The sequence below is a fragment of the Strix uralensis genome, chromosome 30 (assembly GCF_047716275.1).
Source record: "Strix uralensis isolate ZFMK-TIS-50842 chromosome 30, bStrUra1, whole genome shotgun sequence".
NCBI lineage: Eukaryota > Metazoa > Chordata > Aves > Strigiformes > Strigidae > Strix > Strix uralensis.
In genome coordinates, this window is record NC_134001.1 from 195927 (window position 1) to 223317 (window position 27391).

The 27391-nt window shown below is 65.4% G+C and overlaps 4 protein-coding genes across 8 annotated transcripts; all 4 read right to left on the reverse strand.

The window, feature by feature from the left end:
• Window positions 1-179: 179 nt before the first annotated feature.
• On the reverse strand, window positions 180-7477 carry ERCC2 (ERCC excision repair 2, TFIIH core complex helicase subunit). The gene is given in 28 exon segments (XM_074852630.1): window positions 180-643; window positions 645-674; window positions 755-790; window positions 792-865; window positions 868-898; window positions 978-1013; window positions 1015-1058; window positions 1061-1121; window positions 1749-1819; window positions 1941-2013; window positions 2098-2190; window positions 2284-2405; window positions 2717-2780; window positions 2877-2978; window positions 3063-3132; window positions 3231-3300; window positions 3557-3675; window positions 4188-4356; window positions 4935-5068; window positions 5144-5240; window positions 5324-5447; window positions 5540-5656; window positions 6220-6336; window positions 6423-6536; window positions 6622-6684; window positions 6772-6849; window positions 6947-7046; window positions 7444-7477. Coding segments are annotated over 28 exon segments (2277 nt in total). The 5' UTR covers window positions 7449-7477; the 3' UTR covers window positions 180-580.
• A 421-nt stretch (window positions 7478-7898) lies between these two features.
• On the reverse strand, window positions 7899-12203 carry LOC141935946 (delta-like protein 3). 3 transcript variants are annotated; one of them, XM_074852632.1, is made up of 9 exons: window positions 12156-12203; window positions 10482-10703; window positions 10305-10362; window positions 9674-9898; window positions 9463-9530; window positions 8853-9342; window positions 8285-8732; window positions 8131-8212; window positions 7899-8031 (listed from the first exon to the last, which is right to left on the reverse strand). In XM_074852632.1, the coding sequence occupies exons 1-9, from the start codon at window positions 12165-12167 to the stop codon at window positions 8026-8028; spliced, it is 1611 nt and encodes a 536-aa protein (XP_074708733.1). In that variant the 5' UTR covers window positions 12168-12203; the 3' UTR covers window positions 7899-8025. The 3 variants fall into 3 exon arrangements, with proteins under 3 accessions (XP_074708733.1, XP_074708732.1, XP_074708734.1); XM_074852631.1 differs by lacking the exon at window positions 12156-12203 and adding an exon at window positions 11158-11252; XM_074852633.1 differs by lacking the exons at window positions 9674-9898; window positions 12156-12203 and adding an exon at window positions 11158-11252.
• On the reverse strand, window positions 12118-15819 carry TIMM50 (translocase of inner mitochondrial membrane 50). The gene is made up of 11 exons (XM_074852634.1): window positions 15684-15819; window positions 14953-15100; window positions 14819-14850; window positions 14206-14227; window positions 13933-13991; window positions 13331-13450; window positions 13142-13246; window positions 12943-13041; window positions 12708-12864; window positions 12515-12621; window positions 12118-12422 (listed from the first exon to the last, which is right to left on the reverse strand). The coding sequence occupies exons 2-11, from the start codon at window positions 15032-15034 to the stop codon at window positions 12318-12320; spliced, it is 888 nt and encodes a 295-aa protein (XP_074708735.1). The 5' UTR covers window positions 15035-15100; window positions 15684-15819; the 3' UTR covers window positions 12118-12317.
• A 509-nt stretch (window positions 15820-16328) lies between these two features.
• SUPT5H (SPT5 homolog, DSIF elongation factor subunit) lies at window positions 16329-26472 on the reverse strand. Of its 3 annotated transcripts, XM_074852637.1 has the most exons (30): window positions 26333-26472; window positions 25942-26038; window positions 25682-25841; window positions 25531-25596; window positions 25034-25045; window positions 24815-24884; window positions 24652-24720; window positions 24484-24549; window positions 24252-24282; window positions 24093-24161; window positions 23761-24012; window positions 23584-23673; window positions 23224-23294; window positions 22987-23092; window positions 22768-22861; window positions 22549-22685; window positions 22299-22454; window positions 22051-22197; window positions 21737-21883; window positions 21080-21205; window positions 20875-20959; window positions 20690-20794; window positions 20473-20575; window positions 20072-20199; window positions 19435-19540; window positions 18174-18332; window positions 17700-17868; window positions 17086-17289; window positions 16889-16984; window positions 16329-16675 (listed from the first exon to the last, which is right to left on the reverse strand). In XM_074852637.1, exons 2-30 carry the CDS (start codon window positions 26020-26022, stop codon window positions 16532-16534), a joined length of 3249 nt encoding a protein of 1082 aa, XP_074708738.1. In that variant the 5' UTR covers window positions 26023-26038; window positions 26333-26472; the 3' UTR covers window positions 16329-16531. The 3 variants fall into 3 exon arrangements, 2 of the variants coding, with proteins under 2 accessions (XP_074708738.1, XP_074708740.1); XM_074852639.1 differs by lacking the exon at window positions 25034-25045; XR_012626664.1 differs by lacking the exons at window positions 16329-16675; window positions 19435-19540.
• Between the last annotated feature and the right edge of the window lie 919 nt (window positions 26473-27391).

Below are 27391 nucleotides of genomic sequence, written 5' to 3' on the forward strand. Positions count from 1 at the left end.
AGGGTGGGGGGCCCATGGTCTGGGGGCGGCCTGGAGATGGGGTGACCCCAAACACGTGGGTGTGACCTTGGCCATGGGGTGCCCCTCCCCCTCCCTGCCAGCAGGGTAAGTTGGGGTGGGGTGATGTGGGGGTCCCCCAGGCGCAGCAGCGGTGAATAAAGGGGTGCAGCAACACAGGGTTGGCCGAGCCGGGGGGTGCTCCTGCTTTATTCGGGGGGGGGGGGGGGGGGGGGCGGGGGCGGTATAAAGAAAGGCAAATTGAGGTTTCCCTGCCAGGGGTTGGGGGCAGCTCCTGGTGGGGGTCCCCCAGGGTGGGGGATCAGAGCGTTGGGGAGATCCAGGTGTGGCTGGAGCACGTCGGGGGGGCATCAGGTCCTGCCCCAAGAATGTGGGGGGGCTCCAGTCTCCCCCCCCGAGGGGCTCCAGGGCCCCCCCTGAGCATGTTGGGGGGTGGAATCTGGAGCCCACAGAGCCAACTCAGCGTCCCACCTTGAGCACACGGGGGGGGCTGGGGGGTCCCACCTTGAGCACAGGAAGCCGGGGGGGGACACCCCCACATTTCCCCCCCCCAGGAGCTGGCTCAGACCTGCTGAGCGATTTGCTCGATCCGCTGCAAAATCTCCTCCGACTGCAGCTGCTCCAGCTGTCAGCAGCGACAACCCCAACTGGTCCTCCTGCGCCGGGGGGAACGGGGGGGTCAGCACCCTGAGGGGGGTTTTGGGGGGCATGGGGGGTGTTTTTTTGTTTTTTTTACCTGGTGGAAGGGTTGAGCCATCTGGCGCAGGAAAAAACTTGGCCACCTGCACGGCCTCGTCCACCGTCAGGTTGAGGTTGGAGTCAGTGATGTGCTCCTGGATCCAGCGCGCAGCTTCCCCCGTTTATCCGCGCGGGCGAAACGCTGCGGGAGCGGGTGTAAAAGTTGGGGGGGGGTATCCCACAGCCCCCCCGCCAAAAACACCACCCATCATGGTCCCCACCTTGTCGGCGAAGACCATGAGGCCGTAGTCGGTTTTTGCCGCGCAGGGCCCGGCCGACGCACTGGGCCGCGTGGCGCATGCGTCGAAGGTGAGGAAATCGTTCTCCCGGATCTGGAACTGGTCCCGCAGGTATTCCAGCCGGGCCTGGGGTGGGGGGGGGAAGGGACACTTGGGTGCCCCCATGGGTGGCCCATGGGTCCCCAGGGTGTCTCGCTGGGCTCTATGGGGGCCCCACTGTGTCCCAGTGTGCCTGGCTGCGCCCCATGGGTGCCCACTATGCCCCATGGGTGCCCACTGTACCCTATGGGTGCCCCACTGTGTCCCATGGTGCCCCACTCTGCCCCATGGGTGCCCCACTGTGTCACCAGGGTGCCTGACTGCACCTCATGGATGCCCCACTGTGTCCCCAGGGTGCCCACTGTACCCTGTGGGTGCCCCGCAGGTCCCCAGGGTGCCCACTGTACCCTATGGGTGCCCCACTGTGTCCCAGGGTGCCCCAATGTACCCTATGGATGCCCCACTGTGCCCCAGGATGCCTGGCTGCACCCCATGGGTGATCACTGCACCCCATGCGTGCCCCACTGTGTCCCCAGGGTGGCCAATGTGTCCCCAGGGTGCCCCACTGTGCCCCACTATAACGCTGGGCCACCTCATTGTGTCCCCAAAACATCCGCGGTGTCCCTTGGGTGCCTGGCTGTGCCCTGGGGTGTCCCTTGGGTGCCCAGCTGTGCCCCCCACTGTCCCCATGGGTCCCCTGGGGTCCCCCCTGACCTTCAGGATGCGGCTCTGGGTGTAGACATAGGGCACCCCGAACATGATGACGGCTCTGCCGTAGTGGTGCACTGGGAGAGGGGGGGGGGAGGACACAAACCAGGGGGGTGCTCAGGGTGCTCCATGTCCCCGTCCCCCACCCCCACCCCACCCATCCCTGCGTCCCCGCACCGGAGTGGGGGCCAACCTCACCGAAATCGATGCCCTCCGACACTTTGCCGCGGGCCACCGAGAGCAGGATGGCACCTCGGCCGTTCTCGCAGGCCTGCCAAGAGCCACCGCGTCACCGCGAGGGGTGTTGGGGGTGGTGACACCGGTGACAACGCCACCCCGGGGTGCTGGCACCCACCTCCTGGTATTTCTCCAGGGCCATGCTGGTCTCGGCCCCATCCTGCGTCTCGATGAAGAGGAGTTTGTTGCGTTGGATGTTCTCCAGGATGCCCTGAAGTGGCGCAGGGAGGTTAAGGGACACCGCAGGGACACCGTGGGGACACTGTGGGGACATTTTGGGGGGTGGGACCCCCCCGGGACGTACCTGCTCGTACCAGGAGGCCACGATGTTCTCCATGTACTGGTAACTGGTGAAGAAGGCGACGATGCCGTCGGGGACCACGGCCGAGAGCTCCCGCAGCAGGTTCCCGTAGTTGCGGATGACAGCTTGGGGGGGTGTGTGGGGGGGTCACTGTGGCCCCCCCAAAGGCCCCTCTGCACCCCAAATCTCTCTGGCACCCCTGGCTTGAGATCCCCCCCCGCCAGCCCCATTTCTGTCTTGTCTCAGGCCCAGCCCCAAGCCTGGGGCCCCCAGTGTGATGGTTATGGGTGTCTGTCCCTGTCCCCCCCCCCAGCCCCACATTCCTGTCCCCGCCATGTTCCCCTCCTTGTACCCCCCAGCCCCATGTCCTTGTCCTTGTCCCCCCCCCAGCCCCATGTCCCTGTCCCTCCGAGCCCCACATGTCCCCATCCCCTACCGATGTCCTCGCGTGTCTCAAACTTGGAGCTGATGGCCACCTGGTCGTTGCCTCGACCCACGATCTGTGAGGGATGGCAGAGGGGGAGGACACTGGTGATACGGGGGTCCCCGACCCCCCCCAGACCCAGCGCCGGGTACCCCCAGCGCTCCCTGCTCACCATGGGGCACAGGCAGGTCCGGGCCAGCGTCATGGTGAAAGTTGCCATGGTGACGGGGCGGAAATCCAAGATTTTGGGGTAAATGTCCAGCGGGGAGAGAGTCTGGGGGAGGGGGGCACACACAGATGGGGTCACCCCGATGGGCCCTGGAGGGGACGTGGAGGGTGGGGGGACACAGGGCCTCACCCCCGACGTGATGATGACAGACTGGAAGCGCTCAAAGACGGGTTTGATGGCGATGGAGGCGTCCATGCAGCTGGGGGGGGACACACAACACTTGGGGTGACACTGTCACCACCCCCCCACATCCCTGTGCCCCCCCATGTCCCTGTGCCCCCCTCCAGCGTCCCTCACCTGAAGTGCAGGATGGGGTTGGAGATGGTGGGGGTCCTGTCATCGAAGGGCTCGATGATGATGGTGAAACCTGGGGAGGGGGTGATTGGGGGGGCACACTCAGTGCCAGCCGGGGTGGGGGGGGCACCCAACACTCCCCAGGCAGCACACAGGGTGCCCCCCACCCAAGGGTGCTCATCCACCCACCCCCCCACGGGTGCCACAATCCCTACACTGTGGGCGGAGGGGCGGCTGGGGTGTCACCTGCCCCCCCAAAAAAGGGTACTCAGGGATTGTGTCCCCCCGCCATTTCTCGCCCCCGGGGGGGGCCCAGGCGTCTGTCCCACCCTTGGAGTAGGTGCTGACAAGGGTGGCAAAGTTGGCGACGAGAGTGATGGCGGAGAAATCGGCCACGTCCACGATCTCCAGCGTCCACAGCAGCGAGCGCAGGCGCTCGGCGCAGAACCTGGAGAGCGGGGGGGGGGGGGAAATCACCCGGGGGGCACACACACGTCACTTAGGAGGAAGGATGTGTCACCCCAGGGGTGTCGTGTCACCCTGAGGAGGGGAAATGCCCTGTCCCTGTCCCACTCCCTGTCCCTCCCCCCCAGCCCCATGTCCCTGTCCCTGTCCCTCCCAGCCCCACCTCCCTGTCATCCTGCACACCCCCCCCCCCCCCCCCCAGCCTAGGGGACAGGGAGGTAGGCCTGGGGGGGAACAGGGAGAGGGACAGGGACATGGGGGGGACAGGGGGCTGGGGAGGGACACGGAGGGAGACAGGGACAGGAACGTGGGGCTGGGGGGGGACAGGGACATGGGGATGGGGGGGGGACAGGGAAGGGGACAGCGACAGGGACCTTTGGGGGAGATGTGATCACACCAAGGAGGGGATGCACCACCCTGGGAGGGCGATGTAGCACCCTAGGGCTATGTGGTGTCCTTGTGAAGGGGGGGACACACGGACCCCCCCAGACTCACCGCAGGGGTTTGCGCTCGATGCAAACCTTCTCATACAGGTCCTTGAGGAAGGCGGGGGGGCTCTCCTGCACCACCCGCGGCCCCCGCACCCGCGCCCGCAAATAGGCCACGAACCGCTTCAGGAACCCCACAAAGTGCTCGGCTGTCCGGATGCTGCCGGGAACCGCCTCTGCGAGGGGGGCGGGGTTCAGATGGGGGCCCAAAGAGGGGCTTGGGGACCGCAGGGTGCCTGCACTTGGCTGGAGGGGTGGGTGGGGGCACCGGAGGATGGTGTGGGGCTGGAGACCACCCCAAAGGGATCTTCCAAGGGCTGGGGGGGGGGGCTCCCAAAAGTCAGAAGGGTCTTGGGGACCCCCAGAGACCCCCTCACATGCCAAGGAGGGGCTTGGGGACCCCCAGGGTGCCTGCGTTTGGCTGGAGGCACTAGAGGCTGGTGTGGGGCTGGAGGCACCCCAGAGGGATCTCCCAAGGGTTTTGAGGGGGTCCCAACAGTGAGGAGGGTCTCGGGGATCCCCTGGGACCCCCGCAACTCTCCCTGCACACCCCAAGTAGGGTCTCGGGGACCCCCAGGGACCCCCCCTTGCTCAGCTGGAGCAGAGATCAGGGAGCACCAGAGCCCAGTGTGGGGCTGGCAGCACCCCAACGGTGCTCCCCAACCCAAAAGGGGGCTCAAGGATGGGGAGCATGGAAACGAGGGACACGGGGTACCCCAAAAAAGGGGCCTTTAACCCCCCCACACACATGTACCCTGCAGGATCTCATCCGGCAGCACGGGGTTGGCGAGGTAGAGGTCGGTCTCCCGTGCCGTGCTGGCCTCTCGCAGCCCCTCCACCAGCCGCCGGTATTCCTCCGCCAGCCGCTGCGCGTCTGTCTCCTTGATCCTGGGGTGGGGTGGGGGGACATAGAGTGACCCCCAGGGGACAAAGGGGACAATTAGGGGGGACACACCTGCTCACTTTTGGATGGTGGCCTGGAGAGTGGCCACGTTGGCCTGGCAGCGGTCCAGCGTCCGGCGCGTGATGTTCACCCCCATGGAATCGATGCAGACGTTGTCTGAGAGGACGGGGGACAAGCGTCACCCCTCCCTGGGGACAGCAGGGGGACATCCCAAAAACGGGGTTCAAGGGGGTGCTGACCGATATTGTGAGCCTCGTCGAAGACCACGACTGATTTTTTGGCTAATTCCTTGGAAACCAGGTCGGCGATTTTGGGATCCAGCAGGTAGTGGTAGCTGTAGACGACGATGTTGGCGTGGAGGATCTGGTGGTGGCGGGGAGGGGGGTTCAGGGACATTTGGGGACGTTTAGGGACAGCTCAGCCACCCCAAAACCGATCCCGGCGCCCCCCTGTACCGAGTAACGGGCGAGGAAATATGGGCACCAGCCCTTCTGGCGGCCATGGGCCTTCAGGTCGTCCAGGTTGTAGATGCCGTAGGGGATGGGCACCTCGCGCCCATGGGTGTCAAACTCCTGGGGAGACACACCGGGGGGTGCAGCTGGAGGTCCCCAGGGAGGCCCCCCAGGGGTGGAGGGCAGCTGGGGGTAGGGGGAAGGCATCCGGGGCCGGGGCGGGGGGGGGGCAGGGGATTGGGGAAGGGTGGATATCGGTGTGGGGCTGAGGTGGGTTGTGGCTGGAGGGTACCCAAGGGTGCTGGAGATCCAGTTGGGGAATGGGAGGGGGACCCCGGGGTGCTCAGGAGCTGGACAGGGAATGGGGGGGACCCCAGGGTGCTCAGGATCCAGTTGGGGAATGAGGGACACCCTGGGGTGCTCAGGAGCCAGATGGGGAATGGGGAGGACCTCAGGGTGCTCAGGAGCTGGTCAGGGAATGGGGGGACTGCAGGGTGCTCGGGATCCAGTGGAGGAATGAGGGGCACCCCAGGGTGCTGGAGAGTGGAATGGGGAGGCACCCCAGGGTGCTGGGAGCTCTCGGAGCCACCACAGGGCACCCAGGAGCTGGCAGGAGACTGGGGTCTCCTGGGGGTGCCCAGGTGCCATCGGGGCACCCTGGAAAGGGTGGGGGGATCCCTCACCTCGAAGAAGCGGCAGGTAGGCAGGGATCCGTCGCGCTGGTGCTGTGCTCGCACGTAGGAGGCCGTCAGGCTCAGGCACTGGCTGTCCACCTCCTTCCCGAAGCGCAGCGAGGACACCTGCACCCCCACGGTCACCCCGTGTTCACCGGGGTCCCCCCTGGGATCACACTCCCCAGCCCCGGTGGATCCCACCTGGTCCTCACCTCGGGGTGGATGCAGAGGTTCTTCCTGGAGCTCAGCGCCAGCCCCAGGAACGGCACCTTCTCCCCCAACTCCTTCTCGTAGAAATCCATCAGCTTCCGCAGCTCCTCGATCACCTGTGGCGGCGACGCTCAGCCAGATCCCTCGGGATCCCCTCCAGGATCTGCTCCCCCCAGCCTTTCCCTCAGCTCCTCACTCCACCTTCTCGATCTCCGGCACCGTGCGGGAGCAGTAGATGAGTTTGGTGACGTCCAGCGGCCGGGCCTGGGGAGAGAAACGATGCTGGGATCTGCTGGGCTGGGATCAGCTGGGCTGGGATCAGCTGGGCTGGGATCAGGCTCCAGTGCTCACCCGCTGATAGGCGACGATGAGCGACAGCAGTGACACCGTCTTCCCGGTCCCCGAGGGCATCTCCAGCACACCGTGACCCTACCGAGAGAGCAGCGGTGGCGTCACCCCGGCGGGGACGTCCCCAAGGGGGGTGGGTGGATCCCAACGCGCCGGGGATCAGCAGATCCCGCCGTACCTTGGCGTCCAACGTCCTCTTGAGCTCCAGCATATAGGAGAACTGCTCGGGGTAGATGTAGTCGTAGGGGAAGTAGACAAGGAGGCCATCGATGTTGAGCCTGCGGAGGGGGTCGGAGAGAGGAGGATTCCCACAAGGGATCCCAGCGGATCCCACCCCAGCGGGGAGCTCGGCGCCTGCCTGAGGCCGGGGATGGGGGTGCCCCAGCCCGCTCTTGGCGGGATCTGGTGGGTGACGGGCGGGCAGCAGGATCCAGTGGGGGGGGGTGTGTGTGTGGTGTCACGGTGCTGAGGCGGCCCCGGGGAGCTGTCCCGGCAGGGATCTGCTCCGCAGCCAAAGCTGCCAGGGGACCACCGGGGAGCCCGGCCCTCCCGCGGGCCCGGTGGCTCCCGGAATTCCCCGCGATCCCGGTGGCTCCCGGAATTCCCGGCGATCGCGGCCTTCCCGCGGGCCAGGCACCCCCCGGGATCCCGCCCGCCCCCCCCCCCCCCGCTCACTTCATGGCTCCCGCCGCTTCCACACGCCGCCGGCTCCGGCGTGGCCCCGCCCCTCCAGTCCCCACCCCTGCCCTCTCCGCCCCCCATTGGCCGGCGCTCTACGCCCTCGCCTCCCCCTCTCCCTTCCGATTGGCCGCGCGCGCTGCCCATCACGGCGCTGGTGGGGCCTGGCCGCGCCGCCAGAGGGCGGGAACAGCTCGTACGGTGGGGAAGCAATCGAGTGCCGAGCGCCCAGGGGCAGCGAGTTAAGCGCCGAGCGATGGAGCAGGCCCATCGAAAGTGACTCGGGGGCGGGAGGAACCCGAAAACGGGGCGTGTCACCCCCCTGGTCCTGCACAGGGTGTCCCCACTCGTGTCAACCCCCCAATCCAAAGCTGGGTGTCCCCCCTTGTCTGCGCCCCCCCCCCCCTCCGTGGGTGCCAAGGCGGGATTGTGGTGACGAGGTGGCACGGACAAACATCTCAAAGAGCTTTATGGCACAACCCGCCCCTCGCCCCCCCTTGAGGGGGGGTCCCCAAACCACTGGGGGGGGCGGTCACAGACTTGGGGTGAGGGATTCTGGCTGGGTCCATCAGCGCCAGGTCACACCTGGAGGTGGGGAGCGGGGGAAGAAATGAGGGGTTAAAATGGGGTGGGGGGAGAGAAATGGGGGGTGCCAGGGTGGGGGGGGGTCTTGCGGGGGCTCACCCGGGTGGCAGAAGCACGTGGCGGTCGCCGCTCCCTCCCCAAGGGGCTTGTGCCAGGGCCCCCCCCCGTCTCTGGCGTGCGGCTGTGGCCAAAAAAGCCTGTGAGATCCCCAAAATCGGGGTGTATGCCCCAACCGCCCCAAAAAAAGTCTCACCTCTCCCCCATCAGCCGCCGCCGCCGCCGCGCCGCCAGCGCCAGCACCACGCCGGGACCCAGCAGGGCGAGGGGGAGGGCGCAGGCCAGGGCAAGGGGAGCGGGAGGCCGGTGCTGGGGGGCCGGTGGGGGCCCCCCAACTTCCTCCTCGCAGCGGGACCCCATAAATCCGGGGGGGCAAGCGCAGACGTGGCCAGAGAAGTGGGTGTAGCAGGTGCCCCCGTGCAGGCAGGGGCCGGAGGCGCAGGCGTCGGCGCGGCGTCGGCAATCGGCGCCGGCGTAACCGAGGGTGCAAGAGCAGGTGAAGGAGTTGGCACCATCCTGGCAGGTGCCGCCGTTGGCGCAGGGGTTGGGGGTACAGTCGTCGGCGTTGCGTTCGCACCGGCGCCCCGAAAAGCCCGGCCGGCATTTGCAAATGGCGCCGCGACCCAAGTCCTGGCACTGGCCGCCTGCGCCGGGGATGGGGTCACGGTGGGGGGGTCAGTGGCACCAAATGGCGCCAGGGCGAGGGGGACGCGGGGGGATGTGGGGGACATGGGGGGATGTGGGGGACACGGGGGACCACTCACCGTGCAGGCAGAGGTGATCGTCGCAGCGGTCGGCACGGCGCTCGCAGTTGAAGCCGCGGAAACCGGGGGGGCAGCGGCAGGTGTAGCCAGTGCCGGGGGCCGGGGCGCAGGCGCCACCGTTGAAGCAGGGACCGAGGGCGCACGGGGACGGCGGCACCTCCGGGAGAGGCTCCAGCATTGCCAACCGTCCCCCAGCCGGGAGGAGTGACGCCGAAAACGCTGGGATGGAGGTTTCAGGGGCCGTTGCTGGCACTGCTGGTGCCACCGGGGCTGCCACCGGCGCTTCCAGGGCCACCACCGGTGCCACCGGCACTTCCAGGGCCACCATCGGTGCTGCCGGTGCCACCACCGGTGCTTCCAGGGCCACCATCGGTGCCACCGGTGCCACAGCTGGTGCTGCCAGCACCGCTGCCGGTGCTACCGGGGCTGCCGGTGCCCGTCCCGGGCCAGGGGTGTCGCAGCGCAGCCCCGGGGAGTCACTGCCGTGACCCTGCGTGGGCAGCACCGTTACCGGGAGGGTGGGGATGGGGGGTACCGGAGCACCCCCTCCCTCCTCCCCACCCAGGGGAGCACTGGGGGTGCCGGGGTGGGGTGGCGGGGTGGCTCTCACCGTGCAGGTGCCGCCGTTGGTGCAGGTGCTGCCAGTGCTGGGGGGGGCACAGGCTTCCTGGCACCCCCCTGCGGGGAGAACGGGGTGTCAGGGGCACCCCAAAACTCAGGGAGCACCCTGGGGTGCTGGTGGCCCCTCCCAAGAAAAATGGGGGAGCCCTGGGGGGGGATGGGAAGGGTGCTGGGGGCCCCCCCCCAGGGGTGGTACTCACGGCGGGTGCAGCAGGGGGGCCAGCAGCGGCGGGGGGGGTGGCAGGCGGGGGGGCAGCGGCGGGTGCAGGGGGGGCAGCGGGGGGTGCAGCGGGGCCCGCGGGATGGAGGGCGGCAGCGCAGGCGGGTGCCGAAGCGTAGGCCCCCCCCGGCACCCCCCCGCCAGGGACCCCCCGGGGAGAGGTGCTGCCGGGCTACCGTGCGCCCCAAGAGTCGGCCCTGGGGCCCTGGGGCACCTGTCAGCACCCACAGACACCCCCGGGCCCCCCCAAACCCCCCCTTTTGCCCCTCTAACTCTCCCCCCCCTCAAGGATTCCCATTCACACCCCCCTCCATAATGTCCAGGATTCCCCTTTGCCCCCCAAAGCCTCATTTGCCCCCACAGGTCACCAACTGCCCCCCCAAACCCCCATTTCACCCCCCCAACCCCTATTTGTCCCCCATTTGCCCCCCCAACCCTCCAAGCTCTCATCTACTCCCTCCCCTGCCCCCCCTTATCCCTCATCCACCCCCTATGACACCTCCACCTCCCCCACCTCCCCAATATCAGGAGCCCATATTTGCCCCCCCAGGACCCTATTTGCCCCCCCCCCGCCCCCAACCGCAAGAGCTCCCCAAGTCCCCCCCACTCACCCCCAGAGCCTTTGGCCTCCTCCAGCCGCCATGACTCGATGACGAGGGAGACGGTGCCCTGGGGGGGGAGGGCAAAAATTGGGGGTGGGGGTGGTGTGTCATTCCTGGTCCCTTGGGGCTCCCAGAACCATTGTTGGGGTGTGGGGGGGTGTGTTAAGACTTTGCAGGGGTCCTCACCGGCCAAGGGAAGGCAAAAGGCAGGTGGAGGATGCGGGGTGCCCCCGGGGCAGGGGGGGGTCCGGGGGGGCTGTGGGCAACCCCCAGGCTGCAGCCAACCCCCCCGGGGGGCCGCAAGCAGAGGCGGAAGATGAGGCGACAGGAGGGGGGGCCCCCACACGGTCCCCCCGGGCCCCCCCGTGCCGACAGCACCCGCAGCTCCAACACTCCGGCTGGCTGCACCTGCAGGGGGGTGTTAGCGACCCAGGAGCCCCCCCTCAGCACCCCAAAACACCCCTCAGGGACACCCCAGCACCCAAATATCCCTCCAAAGTCACCCAAATACCCCCAAGCACCCCAAAATGTCCTCTTAGGACCCTCCTGATCCTCCCCAGCATCCCAAATGTGCCCCAAGGACCCCTGAGACTCCCCAAGGACACTCCAAATTCCCTGGAGCCCCCCCCCACTACAAACAGCCCCCCTGGGACTCCCAAAATACCCCCCCCCAGTATCCCAAATACCCCTCCTGGAACTCCCCCTGCCCCAACACCCCCTTGGGACCACAAAGAGACACCCGAAGCACTCTAGGAAGTCCCGTTCCCCCCCCCACTCCGTCCCCCCCAAATTGCCAAGTCTCTCCCCCACACCCTAAGACCCCCCCGGGCCCCTCCAGCCCCCTCCCTGGGGTCAGACTCACCCGTGGGGGGCAGAGGAGGGCAAGGAGGGCGACCAGCAGCAGCGCAGCCATGGCCAGCACTGGCAGTGGAGGGGCCGGATCCAGGCCCGGGGTCCCGCCTGGTCTCAGGGCTCAGCGGGGTCTGAGCCCGCCACCCCCCTCCCCGACCCCTTTCTAAGGGCCAAGCCCCGCCCTCCCGCAGGCCACACCCATGCCCCACCCCCGCTCATAGACCACACCCCCACAGGGGATGCAGGCCACCCTCGAGGGGCATCCGGCCCAATAACCCCCCCCAAAAGGCCCAGATCCAGTCCCAAAACACCCCCCCCAAAAAAAGGGCCTGGATCTGTCCCAATAACCCCCCCCCCAAAAAGGGCCTGGATCCAGCCAAATAATCCCCCAGAAAAGGGCCTGGATCCTGCCCAATAACCCCCCCAAAAAGGTCCAGATCCAGCCCAATAACCCCCTCAGAAGGGCCTGGATCCATCCCCATAACCCCCCGAAAAGGGCCTGAATCCATCCCCATAACCCCCCCCAAAAAGGGTCCAGATCCAGCCCAGTAACTCCCCCAAAAAAGGGTCAGATCCAGACCAATAACCCCCCAAAATATTCAGTTCCATCCCCATAACCCCCCCAAAAAGGGCCTGGATCCATCCCCATACCACCCCCCCAAAAAGCCAAGATCCAGCCCAATAACCCCCCAAAAGGCCCAAATCTGGCCCAATAACCCCCCCAAAAAGACCCTGGATCCATCCCCATAACTCCCCTCAAAAAAGGCCCAGATCCAGCCCAGCACCTCCGCCCCCCCACCAAGCCTGCATCCAGCCCCACAAATCCCCCCCCCAAATATCCCAGATCCCTCCCAGCACCGGGGGGTGTGTGTGCCACTCCACACGCCCCCCCCAAGCAGCACACTGCACCCGCACCTTGACATCACCCTTTATTCACACCCCCTCCCCCCCCGCCAAAAACCCACCCCCAAACACCTCAAAAACGGGGGCCACACCGGCGCCTCCAACCTCATTGTCCATGTCCGGGTGATGCGTTACCCGCTGCTCCCACGGCGGCCGGGGCACGTCACCCCCCCACCGCCCCCCCCAAACATCATGGCGCCGTCATGATGACGTCACAGCGCCGTCGTGATGACGTCACGGCCCCGTGGTGATGACATCACGCTGACATCACTGCTGCTTGGAGCGCGGCCAAAGGCGCCCGGTCAGGCCGCCCAGAAAAAGCCCCGTCGGCTTCTTCCCCTGCGCCAACTCGGCCAGGCGCTGCTGCTCCTCCTGCACTCCGCCCCGATTTGGGGTAAAAAACAGCCGTTATGGGTAACAAGGGTCTGTCACCCCCCCTCCCCGCTCTCCCAGCGTGTCCCCACCTCCTCCAGCTGCAACCGGCGGCGTTTAAAAGCCGCCAGCGGATCCTCCTCCAGCGCGTAATTCTCCAGCACCGTCCGGACGTCTTCCACCCCGCTGAGGGCGATGGCTGCGGGGACAGAGAAAAGGAGGTTTGAAGGGGGGGGGCGTGTCAAGGAGGGGGGTAACCGGGATGTTTGGGGCGTTTTTATTCACTTTTGAGGAAAGCAGTGAGGTCGTAGAGCGCGCGGTCGTCAGAGCTGCCGTCCCAGCGAGGCAGCGCCAGCCCGTTGTAGGGCTGCAGGCAAAAAGCTTCTCTCCGGCAATCCACCACCACCACCTTGGCGGGGTCTCTGTTGAGGCAGGAAATATCCTGGGGGGGGGACAAGGAGGTGCTGGAGGAGGGTGGAGGGGTCACCAAAGTGCCTGTCCCCCCTCCCTGTCCCCAAACCTTGACGTGGTGCCCGTCCATGTAGCGGGTGGCGTCACGGAAGAGGCGGTAGGAGACGAAGCCGTGGGGGTCTACGCTGTCGATGAGGGGGAAGGCAGTCTAGTGGGGGGGAAACAGGGGGATGTGAGAGGGTGGGGGGCACCCCGCGGTGGTCCTGTGACCCTCCCCGGGGTGGCTGTGTCCCCCATTTTGCGCTCACCATGCCGGTTTCGGAGGTGAAGACGACGATCTCGTAGAGGGGAGCGAGTTGTTGGAGGAGGCTCTCGATGCCCGGGCGTTTCTTGAAGCGCCAACCAGTGACAAGCTACTTTGGGGGGCACAGAAAGATGTGAAAAAGGGGGGGGGTGACAGCGTAGGGGGGGCACGGGAGGGTTTGGGGGACACTCACCGACCACTCGGGATGCAGCAGGACGTCGGTGAGCTCGATGACGAGGGTGTAGGGGGGCTGGTAGTAGGGTTCACGCAGGGGGTCTGGCAGCAGTTTGGGGCTGGTGGGCTCGATGATCATCTGGGGGGGTTCACAGGGAGGGATGGAGCCCCCCACACAGTCCCCCCTGAGCGTGGGGACAAGCCACCAGCGTGGGGACAAGGGTCCCCAAAAAGGGGACGGAGTACAGGGGGGGCAAGGGGTGGAGCGTGGGGACAAAGCACCCCGGCAAATGGGGACAAAGCCCCCCCCTCGTGACAAAGACCCCAAAGTGGGGATGAGAACCCCAGATCAGTGAGAGGGGACCCCAAAACAGGGACAAATATCCCCCAGAATGGGGATGGGGGACCCCAAAAGAAGGATGTGACTCCCCAGCACTAGAACAAGGTACCCCAAAATGGGGTGGGGATACAAAATATGCTCAAAATGTCCCCAAAATAGGGACGAAGCTCCCTGGAAAGGTGATAAAGCTCTCAGGATGGGGACAGCCACCCCCAAACAGATGAAGCCCCCCTAAAATGAGGGACGCCCCCCCCCCCCCCCCCAAATGGGTCCCCACGCACCTGCCTGTAGTCCTTGAAGTACTTGTAGGTCCTGCGGAGCTGCTGGATGCCCACGGGGTCTGCGGAGCCAAGGCCAGCGTGGGTGAGGGTCACCCAGGGTCCCTGCTGTCCCCAAGGGGGGTGACATTCCACCCCCCAATCCCTCCACCAGGACAAAGACCAAAGCGGTCCCAAATGAAAGCCCCTTTTGGGTAACAACAGGGTGTTAAAAACATTGTAAAAGCCTCTGGCTGCGACACCGAGGTGTCAAACGGCCCCAGGGGTGTCACTCACCGCCATCGAACTCATCAGGGATCTGTGGGGAGAAAAGGGGGGGACAGCAAGAAGGTGACATCAGAGGGGGGGTCCCAGTGGTGCCACAGGGGTGGGTGACAGGGACAATTCGCAGGTGGGTGACGCTGCTCCCGTGCGTTTCCTTCCGCCAACTGATGTCACCCCGCTGATGTCCCCATCCCCCGCTGGTGTCATTGCCACCTGCTCAGTGCTCCCCTCTGTCACCCCGTTTGATGTCCCCATGTCCCCCCCCCCAGCCGGATGCCGGGCAGGGCAATTCACACCTGCCTGCGCATCAAAACCCCCCTCAACACCTCCCAGATTCTCAAAAAAAAGAGGGTTCGGGTGACAAAAAACACCTCCCCAGGGTGTGACAAAGATGGTCGGTCCTTCTGGGGACACGCTGCTCCCCTCAGGGACGCAGGGCCCTGATGCCCACCTGACGCAAAAACTCCAAAATAAGGGAAAACGGCAATAAAAAGGGACAGACATGGGGAAGGGAGGGACAAGGGGAAGGTGCTGAGCCCCCGTGATGTCCCCAGCTGTCCCCAAAGGGCAGGGAGGGGACACTGGCCCAGCCTAAGAGGGGGAATGGCCGCCGAGAGCCCCTCACCTTGGCCCCGTGTTCATCCACTGCGTTGCTGCCTGTGGGAGGGGGAGAGCAGAGATCAGGGGAGGGACTGTGGTGGTCCGGTGGCACACTGGGGGGGGGGGAACAGGGACAGGTGGGGGACACCAGGGACTCACCGAAGATGTAGACGAGTGCCACGCCAGTGCCAGCACCCAGCAGCCCCGCCAAGCGCAGGGCTAAGCGCCGGGCTGCCGCCATCCGCTCCCGCCGCTCTTCCTCCTCCTCCTCTGGGCCCCCGGTGTGTCCCAGGGGTCCTTCTGTCGCCTGTGGGGCGAAGGGACACGGAGAGGGGGGGTGGACACTGTGATGAGGGGCTTGGGGACAGCCGAAGATAGCAAGGGGCATCTGGGGAGTCCCAGGGACAGTCAAGAAGCTTCCTAGGACCTTTGGGGACACTTGGGGAACCCCAGGTATGTCTGAGGATGGTCAGGGACACCCAGAGAGCCCCAGGGACCTTTAGGGACTCCCAGGGATGTCTGAGGATGGTCAGGGACGCTCAGAGAGCCCCAGAAACATTTGGGGACGGGCAGGGAGTTCTGGGGGTGGCCGAGGATGGCCAGGGACAACCAGAGGACCCTGGGAATAGCCATAGAAGCCTAGAGGTGGCCGAGGATGGCCAGCGACAGCCGGGGAGCTCTGGGAACACCCAGCGCCAGTCAGAGACCCCCGGGGGCTCCCGGGGAGGGCTGGGGCCCCCCGAGGAAAGACAGGGACAGGCGCGGGGGCCCCAGAGAAGCCCGGGGACAGCTGGGGACACCCGTGGAGCCCCCGTGCCCCCCTCCCCACCCCGCCCGCCAGCCCGTCCCCTCAGGCCCAGGCCCAGCTTCAGCCCCATCGCGGCCCCCACCTGGTGCCGCTGCAGCCGCTCCCGCAGCACCGCCTCGGTACCGGTGGTGCCGCTGGCGGCCCGGCCCAGCGCGGCGCGGGCCGGGCGGGCGCCCAGGGCGGCGCGAGCCCCGCAGACCGCCGACACCACCCGCCCCGCCGCCGCCACCGCCGCCGCCGCCATCTTCCCGCACCGCGCGCCCAAGGGCGCAGGCGCGGCCGCCGCAGCCAATCCCCTCGCTGTGCTTCCAGCCAATGAGCGGCGGCAACACGGGAGAAACGGGGCGGGAGCAAGATGCGAGGGGCGGGGACTGAGGGCCGACCACCAATGGCGGCGCGGGTGCTGGCCAATGGCGGCGGCGGGGAGGCGGGGACAGCGTCGGGAGAGCCAATGAGAGGAGGAGGCGGAAGCGGAGGCGGGCTGTAAGGGTGCAGCATGTGCGCGGCCGGCGCTGAAGAGGCTTCAGCCCCCGCCCCGGAGCGGGGTCCCGGTTCAACACCCCCCACCCCCCCGCGGGTCCCGCTTCAACCCTCTCTCCGCCCCCCGGGGGGCAGTGTAACCCCTTTCCCCAGCCCAGTGGGGCACAGGGGCCCTGGTTCACACCCCCCACCCCCCCTCCCCCCCAAGCTTTACAGCCCCCCCCAGAAGGCAGCACAGAAGAGGGGGTGCTGCACCCACAGGCGTTTATTTGACAACTAAACCTTGTTACAACCAGCAACACTGACCAGGGGGAAAATACCGGGTGTGTAGGAAGAAACCGGGGGAAAAAAAACGGGTGTGTAGAAAGGAACGGGGAAAATAACCAGGTGTGTAGAAAGAAAACGGGGGGCAACAGGGGGGAGGGGTGAGGGGGGCACAGGGGGTCCCCCTCAAGCCTCCAGCAGTTTGCCGAGGAAGCGGAGGTTGAGGATCTTAAGCTGTTCCTCTAAATCCATGCGGACGATCCCATCCTCCCCATCGATGCTGAGCAGGATCCCAGTGGCTTCACGGTCCTCCCCCAGGATCACCTTGACCTGAGGTGGGGGGCAAATGGGGGGAGAGTGGGCCTTGAGGGGGCTGGTGGGGGGTCCCAGGGGTGCTGGGAGGGCACCAGAGGGGTTGTGGGGAGGTCCCAGGGGGGCTGGGGTAGCACCTGAGGGGATCTAGAAGGTCCCCAAAGGAGCATGCGGTGGTGGGGGGAGTGTTGGGGGGCCCAGGATAAAGGATGGGGCTGGGGGGGGCCCTACCTTGTTGCTCTTGGTGGGGGTGACGGGCTCCAGGTGCTCACTGGAGATGCTCACCACCTTCTCGCTGTCCTTCAGGTAGACGGAGCACATCCCGCCCTATAAAAACAATAAAAAGGGGGGTGGAAAATCAGCATCACCATGTGTGTTACCCCCTCCCTGCCCCGAAACCACCCCCCCCCGGGACAGGGGGGTCTCACCGTGACGCTGCGGATGACGCCGGTCTGTCCCACCGCCTGACTGTCCAGGTAGGAGTCACGGACCTTCACCTGGATGTCGGTGGTCACCCAGTCGCTGGAGCTCTGCTCGATCCCCGAGCCAGGGGTGTGGGGGTTGTACCCCCCCGGGGAGGGGGCCCCAGGGGTCATGGGGCTGTAGCCCACGGGGCTGGGGCTGGGGCTGGCCTGGGGAGAGAGAGAAAGCGGTGTTGGGGGGCTACAAGGAGGGGTTTGGGGGTCATAATGGGGCTATGAGAGGGTTTGGGGGGTTGTAGGGAGTTCAGAGGGGTGTATGGGGGCTACAAGGGGAGTTACCGGGGTTTGTAGGGAGTTTAGGAGGGTGCAGAGTGACTATGAGGGGATTTAGGGGGTTATATGGGTGTCGAGGCTTGTAGGGGGAGTGGTGAGGGCATTTAGGGGGTTATATGGGGCTATGTGGGAGTTTTGGGGGGTGTAGGGGTCTATGAGGAAGTTTGGGGGGGCTACAGTGTGTCTACGAGGACTATGGGGGTTGTAGGGGGGAGATGAGGGGTTATATGGGGGTTGTGGGGGGCTATGAGGGAGTTTAAGAGAGCTACAGGGTGGCTGGGGGGTACCTGGTAAGCCATGGGTGACGGCGTGGGGTGGTAGCTGGCCGGCGAGTGGGTGTTCTGGTAGCCCACAGGGCTGGGGGCCACTTGGTGGTAGCTCTGGGGGCTGGGGCTGGGCTGGTAGGAGCCCTGCGGTGAGGGGACGGCATAGGGCGAGAACTGGTCTGTGTTGTACCTGTTGGGTGGGGGGGGGGGTAGGAGAGCTGGCACCCCCAGAGCACAATTTGGGGGGGGCTCTGGGGATGGGGTTGGAGGATTTGGGGTCCTCCCGGGCCAACACTGCAGCCTGGGGGCACAGTTTGCACCCAGGGCTGAGGTTTGGGGTCCCCCAGGAGCACAGTTCCCCTCCCCTCCCCACCTAGGAACACAATTTCCCCTTGGGGCTATGGTTTGGGGTCCCCAGGAGCACAATCCCCCTGCCCCAGAGGAGCAGTTGGGGGTCCCCCAGAGCATGCTGGGGGGTAGGGGGGGGACACTCACATGGCCGGCGTGCCTGGGGTCTGAGGGTTGTAGGGCTGGTTGACTTGGGGGGACGAGGGGTCCGGGTACCCGGGGGTTTGGGGGTTCGGGGTACCCCCGTAGCCCTGTGGCGAGGGCGTGGGCTCATCGTCGAAGCCGTACTCGAAGTCCTCGTCGGCCCTATGGGGGCGGGGGGAAACAGACAAGTGTCATCGTCACAGTGCAGGGACCCCAAAAAGGGGCCATCCCGGTTGTTAGGTATTGGAAATTAGTGATTGGAAATTGGGTATGGGAAGTGTGAGGAAGGCAAAAGAGCAAAACAGTGAGAAATTCACAGCAGTGAGACGTTTTCCTTGACAGCGAGTGCCCAGAATAAACACAGGACGGGGGGGTTGGGGGGATGGTCCAGTGATTTGTGGTTGGTGTGGCACCAAGGAGGAATGCGAAGCGAGGTGCAGGCCGTGCGGTCCCATCCTTTCACTCAAGGGCAGATTTATCTCCTGTTCTGCTCGGTTCCCTCGAAATAGGATTTTTTGTAGCAACCCGCCAGCTCTGTGCCTCATCCTCCCTTCTTCCCACACAAGCTGCACCCGCCGTACCAAGCCGACCCTGCTTCCCGTCCTCTCTCTTTTCCCCACAAAAACCCGCCGTGCCCCTTGGCACCACGAAACTAATTCTGTTATTAATGATAGAATAACGATTTGACTCCAGTCCCCCCGCTCACCGCGCCTACTACAGTAAATAGTACCCCAAGTCTGTACCTGCCTGGGAGGGACGATAATCCGACCCCAAACCGGAGGGACAGACGGACGGGTTTGTGCTCCCCCCCCCAGAGGGGACGCCCTTTGGTAAGATCCCCTGGGCCACCCGAGTGTGTCCCCGGGACTGTGTGTGTGTGATTGCCATCGGTTTGGTTTGCTTTCTCTTTTTGTGTGTCGTGCTCTAGAGCCAACCTGCGGTTTGTGCATTTATCGCAGGCAATCTTCAAGAATCTGTAAATGTTGCCTGAAAATAAACCGTCCTGTTGGTGAACCTGACGGTTTCTCCCGAGTGCCTGCTCGGGCCGGGTCAGACTTACAGTCACGGGCCCAGCTGGTGTATTAATCCCAACAGAATGTAATACCTATGAAGGGGTAAGTCCAGCCGCCCCTCGCCCCTCTGACCGCTGAGGGCCGGCTAGAACCCAAGGGGATTTATCTCTCACCAAATTCATCTCCTACCCTAAACGCAACACCGGTGATGGGGGACCCCCCTGTTAAACGGGGGACCCCCCCGGCCCTACCTGGAGGGGGTGTTGGGGTTGTTGGGGTCCCAGGCGCCGCTCTGGGCGGGCGTGCGGCTGCCGTCGTGCAGTGGCGTCTGCGAGCCGTAGTGCGGCGTGCGGCTGCCTGCCAGGGGCACCCGGCGGCTCCGTCAGGCTCCCCTGAGCCCCCTTTGGCTGAGGGGACCCCTCTGAGCCCCCCCTTCTCTGTGTCCTACTTCAGCCCTGTCACCTCTGTGTCCCCCAAAGTGCCATCTCAGCCTGGTCCATCCCCCTTCAAGTCACCCCAGTGTCCCCTCTGTGTGTCCCCAATCTCTGTCCCCTCCACCCCTGTGTCACCCCAAACCCCTCCATGTCCCCCCAAGATCCCCCTAATCCCCGTTCCCTCCATCCCGCCATGTTCCTTCAACATCCCATCTCATTCCAGTCCATCCCCTGGGCCACCCCAATGTCCGCTCTGTGTCGCCCTAATCCTTGTCCCCTCTGTCCCTGGGGTCCCCCCAAAACCCTCCAGGTGCCCCCAATCCTCGTTCCTTCCATCCCGCTGGGTCCCCCCAATGTCCCATCTCATCCCAGTCCACCTCCCAGGCCACCCCAATGTCCCCTCTGTGTCCCCAGGGTGCCCCAATCCCCGAAGTACCCCCCCGGTGCCACTCACCGTCATGCAGGGGGGTCTGTGAGCCGTACATGGGGGTGCGGGAGCCAGAGCCGTACATGGGGGTCTGGGAGCCGTACATTGGGGTGCGCCCGTAGGCCGATGTCATCCCACCCGGGCGGCGTGAGCCCCTGCAGGGACACAGGGGTGTCAGGGGAGAGGGACACGGTGCCTGGGGGGCACAGACCCCCTAAAAAAGCCCTGCTTGTGTCTGTGGGTGTCACCCACCCGCAGGGGAGGTGCTGGCCCAAACATCACCACCCCTGAGGGCCACCCGGACCCCTCGAGGGGTCCTTGAGGGCCACCCTGATCTCTCAGGGGGTCCCTGAGGGCTACCCTGACCCCTCACGGGGTCCCTGAGGGCCACCCTGACCCCTCACGGGGTCCCTGTCCCCCGCACTCACACAGTGGTCAGGCGCTGGCGGTCCACCGAGATGGTCTGGCAGGTGGAGTGCAGCTCCACGCGAGCCGTCGACTCCGTCGCATCCTTCACCACCCCGATGTAACCTGTGGGGCGGGATGGGGGCTCAAAGAGGGGGGTCCAGGCATCCCTGAGGCCTCCCCCTCTTCTGTTTGGGGGTACAAACAGGCACCCAGAGCCCCGCTGGAAGGTGCCCCCACCTTTGTAGGGTCCTTGGGAGATGCGGACCGTCTGCCCAATGAGGTCGTTATCCCGCCGCCCGCGGCCACGGCTCATGCCGCCGCCGCCAAAACCACCACGTTGGCCTGTAGGATCGGGATAAAGGCTTTGGGGGGGGGTCCTTAGGGACACCCCCGTGGCCTCGGGGACACTCCCAACCACTCACCAGCCCCACTGGGGTGCATCGGGCTGCTGATACGGGGGCTCATGGGGGCGAAGCCCCCCACGGTGAAGTTGGTGACGTCCCGTGGCTGTGAGAGGGGAGAGAAAACAGCGCTTGGAGTGGGGGGGAGCAGCGGAAAAACTGGGGGGGCTGCAGGGAAGTTGGGGGGCTGCAGCCCTCCCTGGCAGTCCCTGGGGGTGTCCCTCACCTTGGAGCCCCCCGCCAGGACTAGGTGCCGGGTTTTGCAGACGAACATTCCACCGTTTTCCACCAGCTTCTTGCAGTGCAGGAAAGCGAAGCCCCGGAAAAGGTGCCGGATCTCCCCCTCGCGGCCCTGCCCCGGGAAAAACAGGGGAGTTATGCCCCGGGAAAAAGGTGGGGGACAAGCCCCAAGGTGACCCCAACAATGGGAAGGACCCAGGAGGGGTGCTGGGAGGGATCCAGTGTCCCCTCAGTGCTGGGAAGGATGCGAGAGGGACCCCAAATACACCAGGGACCCCCCCCATGGTGCCCAGCCCGAGCAGGGAGTGTCCCCGAAGCAGGGACAGATCCAGGGGGGACCTGGTGTCCCCTCAGTGCCAGGAGGGACACCAAATACATCAAGGACCCCCCCGTGGTGCTCAGCTCACCCCAGGGATGGTCCCCGAAGCAGGGACATACCCAGGGGGGACCTGGTGTCCCCTCAGTGCCAGGAGGGACCCCAAATACACCAAGGACCCCCCCATGGTGCCCAGCTCACCCCAGGGATGGTCCCTGAAGCAGGGACAGACCCAGAACAGCCCTGGGAACCTTCTGAGCACCAGGAGGGGCCTGTTGCCCCTTCCCCCCACCCCAGACCCCCCCCTCAAACCCCAGAAGCCCCTACCGAGTGTGGCCCGTCGATGACTTTGACGATGTCCTTGACGTGGATGTTGTTCTGCTCCGAGTCGAGGGCCACAGCGAAGCGATTGTCCTTCTTCCTGGTGACAGCCTGGTGCCGCACTGTCACCACCTTCCCGTACATGTTCAGCACCTGCAGGGACAGCAAGAGACTGGGAGACCGGCGGGGGGCAGCCAAAAACTGGGACACCCCCCCCCCCCGCTTGCTCCAGGGTAAAAGGCACAGCTCTGAGCACGAGAAAACCCCAACTGGGACACAGATGCGGCTCTTCCCGGCGTCCCCGGGGAGCTGGGACTCACCTGGAAGGTCTCTCGCTCCAGGCGGACGATGACACCCACAGTTTGGGGGTCCAGCTGCACCAGCTCGCCCCACTCGTGCTGGCCCCCAACATCCACACCAGACGCCGTCTCCGAGCAGAGCTGCAGGTCCCGGGGCAGAACTTTGAGCTGGGGGTGAGAAGCGTGAGAATGCAGCCGTTTCCCCTCCTTTTCCCCCCAAAAAACAGCCTGTTTCGGGTCAGGACGTGAACATTTCACCCCCCAAATACCTCGTGCATGGTGAGGTCGGAGAAAAGGATAACAAAGTTTTCCTCCACTCTCACAATCAGCCCCGTGTCGCCCTCGAAACGCCCCGCGATCACTTTGACGTGGTCGCCCATCTTGAAATATTTCCGCAGCTCCTGAGCCGGGAACTCCAACATGTCCTGGGGAAGAAAAAAAACCCACCATGAGCACAGGGAAAAGGGGCTGGGGGTGTCCCTGGGGGGGGCCGTCGTTGCTCCCCGGGGACTCCTCGACCTTCAAATCCTCGTGTTTGGGCATGATGGTGATTTTGTTGCCGTCGACGCTGAGGATTTTGCCTTGCAGGTTGATCAGCTCGCCCTCGCACACCTCCACGTTGTCACCGGGCTGGAAGTTGTGCTCTCGTTCCTTCCCTGGGTGTGGGAGGGGGGGGACAGTGAGGGGACAGCGCCACAGGCAGGGGGTGACAGGGACATGGGGGTGGCACCCACTTACCTGTGCTCTCCGTCACCACCTCCAGGTCGATGCCTTCGGGCTGGTCCTCGAACTTCTCCAGCTCGGACAGGGTGGGCTTCACCCCCTCCGTTATCTGCCGAGATAGGATGGAAAACGTTGCTGCTGAGAAGCCACCCAACGCCCCTTGGCGTTAGAAAGGAAGCGGTTTGGGGGGAAAAACGGTGAGTTTTGGGTTTAAACCCCAGCGGTGGCGCTCACCACGGCCGACATGGCGAAGCTCTTGAAGAGGAATCCCTTGCGGCTGTAGCGGTTGCCTTCAAAGATGAGAAAGTCGCCGTCGGACGCCACGTCACCTCCCAGGGACCTGGGGCAAAACCCGAATCACCCCTTGGGTGGGCAGAAGCACCCCCCAAAAGGGTCAAAAGCCCCCCTCCGCGATAGCAGCTCTGCCGGGGGGGACCTTTTTGGGCCACGTCTGATGTCACAATCACCTACCGAATCTTCTCGGCGTCAAAAAGCCGCTGTGGGGGTCGCTTGAATTTCTTCCTCTTGGCAAACCAGTCCTTCTGCAGGGGGAGGGGGGCAGCCGGGGGGTGAGCAAAGAGAGGCGGGGGGGCTGGGGGTGCCAGCACCGTCCCCTCGGGGAGGCCCTAAGGGCCATCCTGACCCTTCAGAGGGTCCCTGAGGGCCACCCAGACCCCTTGGGGGGCCACCCTGACCCCTCAGGGCATCCCTGAGGGCCACCCAGACCCGTCAGGGGGCCACCCAGACCCCTCGGGGGGTCCCTGAGGGCCACCCCAGACCCTTCAGAGGTGGCCAGGGGTGCCAGCGCCATCCCGGCGGGGATCCCCTTACCAAGCTCATGCGGGCTTTGATGCGGTCGAAGTCGATGCGGGGGATCATTTTGAGGGAAATCTGGTTCTGGCTGGGCTCGACGTAATCCACCTGAGGGGCATAACCGCCGGGGGGTGAGCTGGCTGCGTGTCCCTGCCCCTGCCCACCGCAGCGTCCCCGTTTCCTTCCCCTCCTCACCTGGGCGATGTCATCTTTGTAGATCCCCCTTTTGAGGCGCACCCAAGATTTGGGTTTGAGATTGGTGACTTCTTTGACCACTTTGAGGACGTCGGTCATCTCCTTGATGGGAACCATCTGCTGGTTCCAGTAGCCCATGCGCAGGTTGCCCACCCCCTCGATCGCCTGCTTGACGTGCGTCTGTTTGTAGGCCTCCACGTAGATGTAACCCTTGACGTGCTCGGGGGCCACCACCGATTTGATCTGCAGGGGCTGGAGGACAAGGGGACACGTTGGGGACACCATGCTGCTCCCACCACCCCCCCCCCCGGCCAGTTCCCCCATGGCCTCACCGTGTCGGTGAACTGGTAAGCGATGAATTTCCGCATCAGAGCGACGGCTGTGGTGCGCTCCTCACCGATCTGGGGCCAAAAAAGACGTTTTAGGGTACGTTGCCCCCGCCTCTTCACGCCAAGCTCTGCTCTGCACAACCCCCCCCTCCAAAAACCCACCTTGCACTTCACAGTCCAAAGATTGGGGTCCCTGCATGGGGGCAGAGAAAAAAATGCCGGTACAGGGTGGCTCGTCCCAATTTGCTCCTTTTTTCCTCCAAAACCACATAGGTTTCCCCCCCCCAGCCCCGCAAACCACATGAGGTTTTTTCCCCCCCCCAACCACATGAGGTTTTTCCCCCACCCCCAAAACCACGTGGGGTTCCCCCCCGCCCCACTCCGGGGGACTCACTTGACTCCAGGCAGCAGCTGCTGCTGTGTGATGTCATCCGAGAGCTCATCGGAGCCACCGTAAATGCTAGAAAAAGAGAGGGAAAATTATAAAAATACAACATAAGAACCGGTGGGGAGATGGGGGCAGCTGCTCCGCATTGCGCTGGGGACGAGGACGGGGACTCACGTTTCTCCCACTGAGGACTTGGCGTATTTTTTCATGTAATACTCGCCCAGCTCCTCCTCGCGTTGGTCCCTGGGGAAAGAAAAAAGAATGGGGGGGGGAAGGCGTCAGTGCAGCCCCCACCGCCCCACCGGACAGCCGGACACACGGATGGAGCCACCATCACCTCCAGAGGTTCTGCAGCCGCCGAGCGCCGGAACGATCTTCATCCAGCACCACGTTATCGATGTTGGAAGCTACGAGGAAGAGGAAGGGTTGAGATGTCGCCCGCGGGGGGATGGGGGGGGGGGGGGGGGGGGGGGGGGCGGAGAGTGGGCTTGGCCCCGGAGTTGGGGGACAGATGGAAATGTGGGGAGGGGAGTGTGGGGGGGTGATTTGGGCTTACCTTCGATCTCTTCTGCTCGGGAACAAGGAGTGGCGGTGGAGGATGGAGCAAATAATAGCGGCAAAACCACCCGCGGGTGAGGGGGGAACAAAGGGGAAGGAATCAAAATTCAGACGGTGGCACAGGGAGGGAAAAGGACGGGGAACAGGGGGGGAAGTAAAAGCAAAATAAAAACCCCAGGCGAGCGCGGATGAGATGTGCTGAGCGGAAGGACACGGGGACGGAGGGACGGACAGACAGACGCGCCATCCCTCCCGCCCCCCCCCCCCCCAAGTGGTGAGTTTTGGAGGGGGGAAAGGGGCCTGGGAGGGAGGGTAAGAGCTGGAAGGCAGGGGTTGGCCCCCCCAGAGCCACACCACTGTGGGGCTGCGCTTCCATCCTCTTCCTCCGGCCTCCAGGATGGGGAAGGGAGCCGGAGGGGGGCCCCAAAGGCCCGCCCCCCCCCCCCCCCCCAAGCCCCACAGAGGCCCCCAAAGCAGCGTGGGGACTCTCCTCACCTTTCTCCAGGATGTCCTCGGCCCCGTCCTCCCACTGGTCCTCATCCTCGTACTCGTCATCCACATCTGGGGGGGGTCAGGGAGGTGAGTGAGGCTGGGGTGGGGGGGCAGGAGCAACCCCCCCAACACCCCCACGGCCCCCCCAGCTCACCAGCCTCATCCAGGATGAAACCGCCATGGCGCGGCTTCTTGGCTGGTCGGTCGTCATCTTCCTCCTCCTCCTCCTCATCGTACTCCTCCTCTTCTTCTTCCTCCTCCTCCTCAGCTTCCTCCTTCTCGCTGCCAGCAGCGCTGGCACGCTCCTCCTCGGCCTAGGGAGTTTTGGGGGGGTGGGGGGGGGGGGGTGTGTGAGGAAGAACACACACGCACACACCCCCCCCCCCCCCCACTAGTTGTAGCCTTCAGCCTCACCTCGTTCTCCTCAGCCTCCTCAGCCTCGCTGCTGCGCTCGCTCTCGTCCTCCGAGAAGTTGCTGTCGTCGCTGTCCGACATGGCGGCGCTGGGGGGTCTGGGGGGTGGGAAATGGGGGTGTGCCGGGGGGACGGGCGGGGGGGGTCGGGGGTGTCCTGGGGGTTGGGCAGGGGGCTCTGGGGGCGTCCTGAGGGGGCCTGGGGGTGTTCTGGGGGGGGGCGGGGGGTGGGAAAGGGGGTCTGGGCGTGTAATATGGGGGTGTCCCGGCGGGGGAGGGGACACAGGCCGCCCCGGGCAGCCCCTCACCAGAGGCCTAAGCCCCAGATCTGGCCCCGGCGGGGGGGGGGGGGCGATCTCTGGGGGGACCCCGCCGCCGCCGCCGCCTCCTTACCCGCACGGGACGGCGGCTCCGCTCTAGGCCCCGGCCCCGCTGTCGGCTGCGGCCTCGGCCCGGCAGGGCCCCGCTACCGGTCCCGCTCCGACCGCCTCGTCTCGCGAGAGCCGCTCCGGCGTCACGTGACGGGGGCGCAGCCCCGACCGCGGTCACCCGCCCCTCAGCGGCGGCGCGCGACGGCGGCGCGCGAGGGTCAAATCCCGCGGCGCGAAGGCCGCGAGCGCACTGGGGCGCGGCGGGGGAGCGACGTCACGCGGCCGATATCAGAGAAAAAAGTTTATTCACCAAAACCCAGGCGTTTACCCCCCAGAACTGGGGTAACCACCCCCCTGGGTCCCCCCATGAGTACAGAGGAGCCGATATCAGAAAAAAACCAGTTTATTCACCAAAATCCAGGCATTTGCCCAACAAAACTAGGGGGTCCAGCACCCCCACGTCCCCCCCTTCCCAATTCCGTCCCCCCCCGCGGGGGTCAGCACCTCCAAACCCTACACTGGGCCCCCCATTTCCACGCTCAGACCCCACGCTGCGCAGCAGGACACCCCAAGTCGCCTTCTGATCCCTGTGGGAGTTTTAGGGGGGGGGTGTGTTTCAAAAATCCTGCTGCAGCGGGGGGGGGATCAGCACCCCTCCACACAGCACGCTTGCACTCAGACCTCTGCACATGGTACCAAGACCCCCCAAACCCCCCATATTCACCCCCAGACCACCGTGGGAAGTTTTGGGGGGAGTCCATGACCTCTGTGGGGACCCCCAAAACACTCAGGGCCCCCCCGGGGGGGGCAGCTTGCCGGTGATTTTGTTGGCCCCCTCCAGCAGAGCGTTGTGGATGTCCTTGGCGCCGGCGATCTGGGCCTTGATGAGGGGCAGGTATTGGGTGTAGGGGAGGGTCTCACCTGCCCCCCCCTCACCTTTGGGGGCTGCTGGCACCAGGGCGGGGGCGTGTTTGGCGCTGTCGAAGCTCTGCGAGAGGCACTCGTGGGCCAGGCGCTGCGGGGACACACACACACACACATGTTGGGGGTCACTGCGGAGAGGACACACACAGCAGAGGGG

Excerpts from the sequence above, each read along its gene's own strand:
- LOC141935946 (XM_074852631.1), bottom strand. The coding sequence starts at position 11,208 with ATGGCTGCGCTGCTGCTGGTCGCCCTCCTTGCCCTCCTCTGCCCCCCA. Across the intron at positions 10,704-11,157 it reads CCCTCCTCTGCCCCCCACGG|GTGCAGCCAGCCGGAGTGTT; the intron begins GTGAGTCTGACC and ends ACCCCCCTGCAG. Across the intron at positions 9,899-10,304 it reads GGAGGCCAAAGGCTCTGGGG|GGCCCCAGGGCCGACTCTTG; the intron begins GTGAGTGGGGGG and ends CAGGTGCCCCAG.
- TIMM50 (XM_074852634.1), bottom strand. The coding sequence starts at position 15,034 with ATGGCGGCAGCCCGGCGCTTAGCCCTGCGCTTGGCGGGGCTGCTGGGT. Across the intron at positions 14,851-14,952 it reads GGCACTCGTCTACATCTTCG|GCAGCAACGCAGTGGATGAA; the intron begins GTGAGTCCCTGG and ends CCCCTCCCACAG. Across the intron at positions 12,622-12,707 it reads CCTCACTGCTTTCCTCAAAA|CCATCGCCCTCAGCGGGGTG; the intron begins GTGAATAAAAAC and ends CTGTCCCCGCAG.
- SUPT5H (XM_074852637.1), bottom strand. The coding sequence starts at position 26,022 with ATGTCGGACAGCGACGACAGCAACTTCTCGGAGGACGAGAGCGAGCGC. Across the intron at positions 20,795-20,874 it reads GATGCACCCCAGTGGGGCTG|GCCAACGTGGTGGTTTTGGC; the intron begins GTGAGTGGTTGG and ends CCGATCCTACAG. Across the intron at positions 18,333-19,434 it reads AACCCCAACACCCCCTCCAG|GGCCGACGAGGACTTCGAGT; the intron begins GTAGGGCCGGGG and ends CCGCCCCCATAG.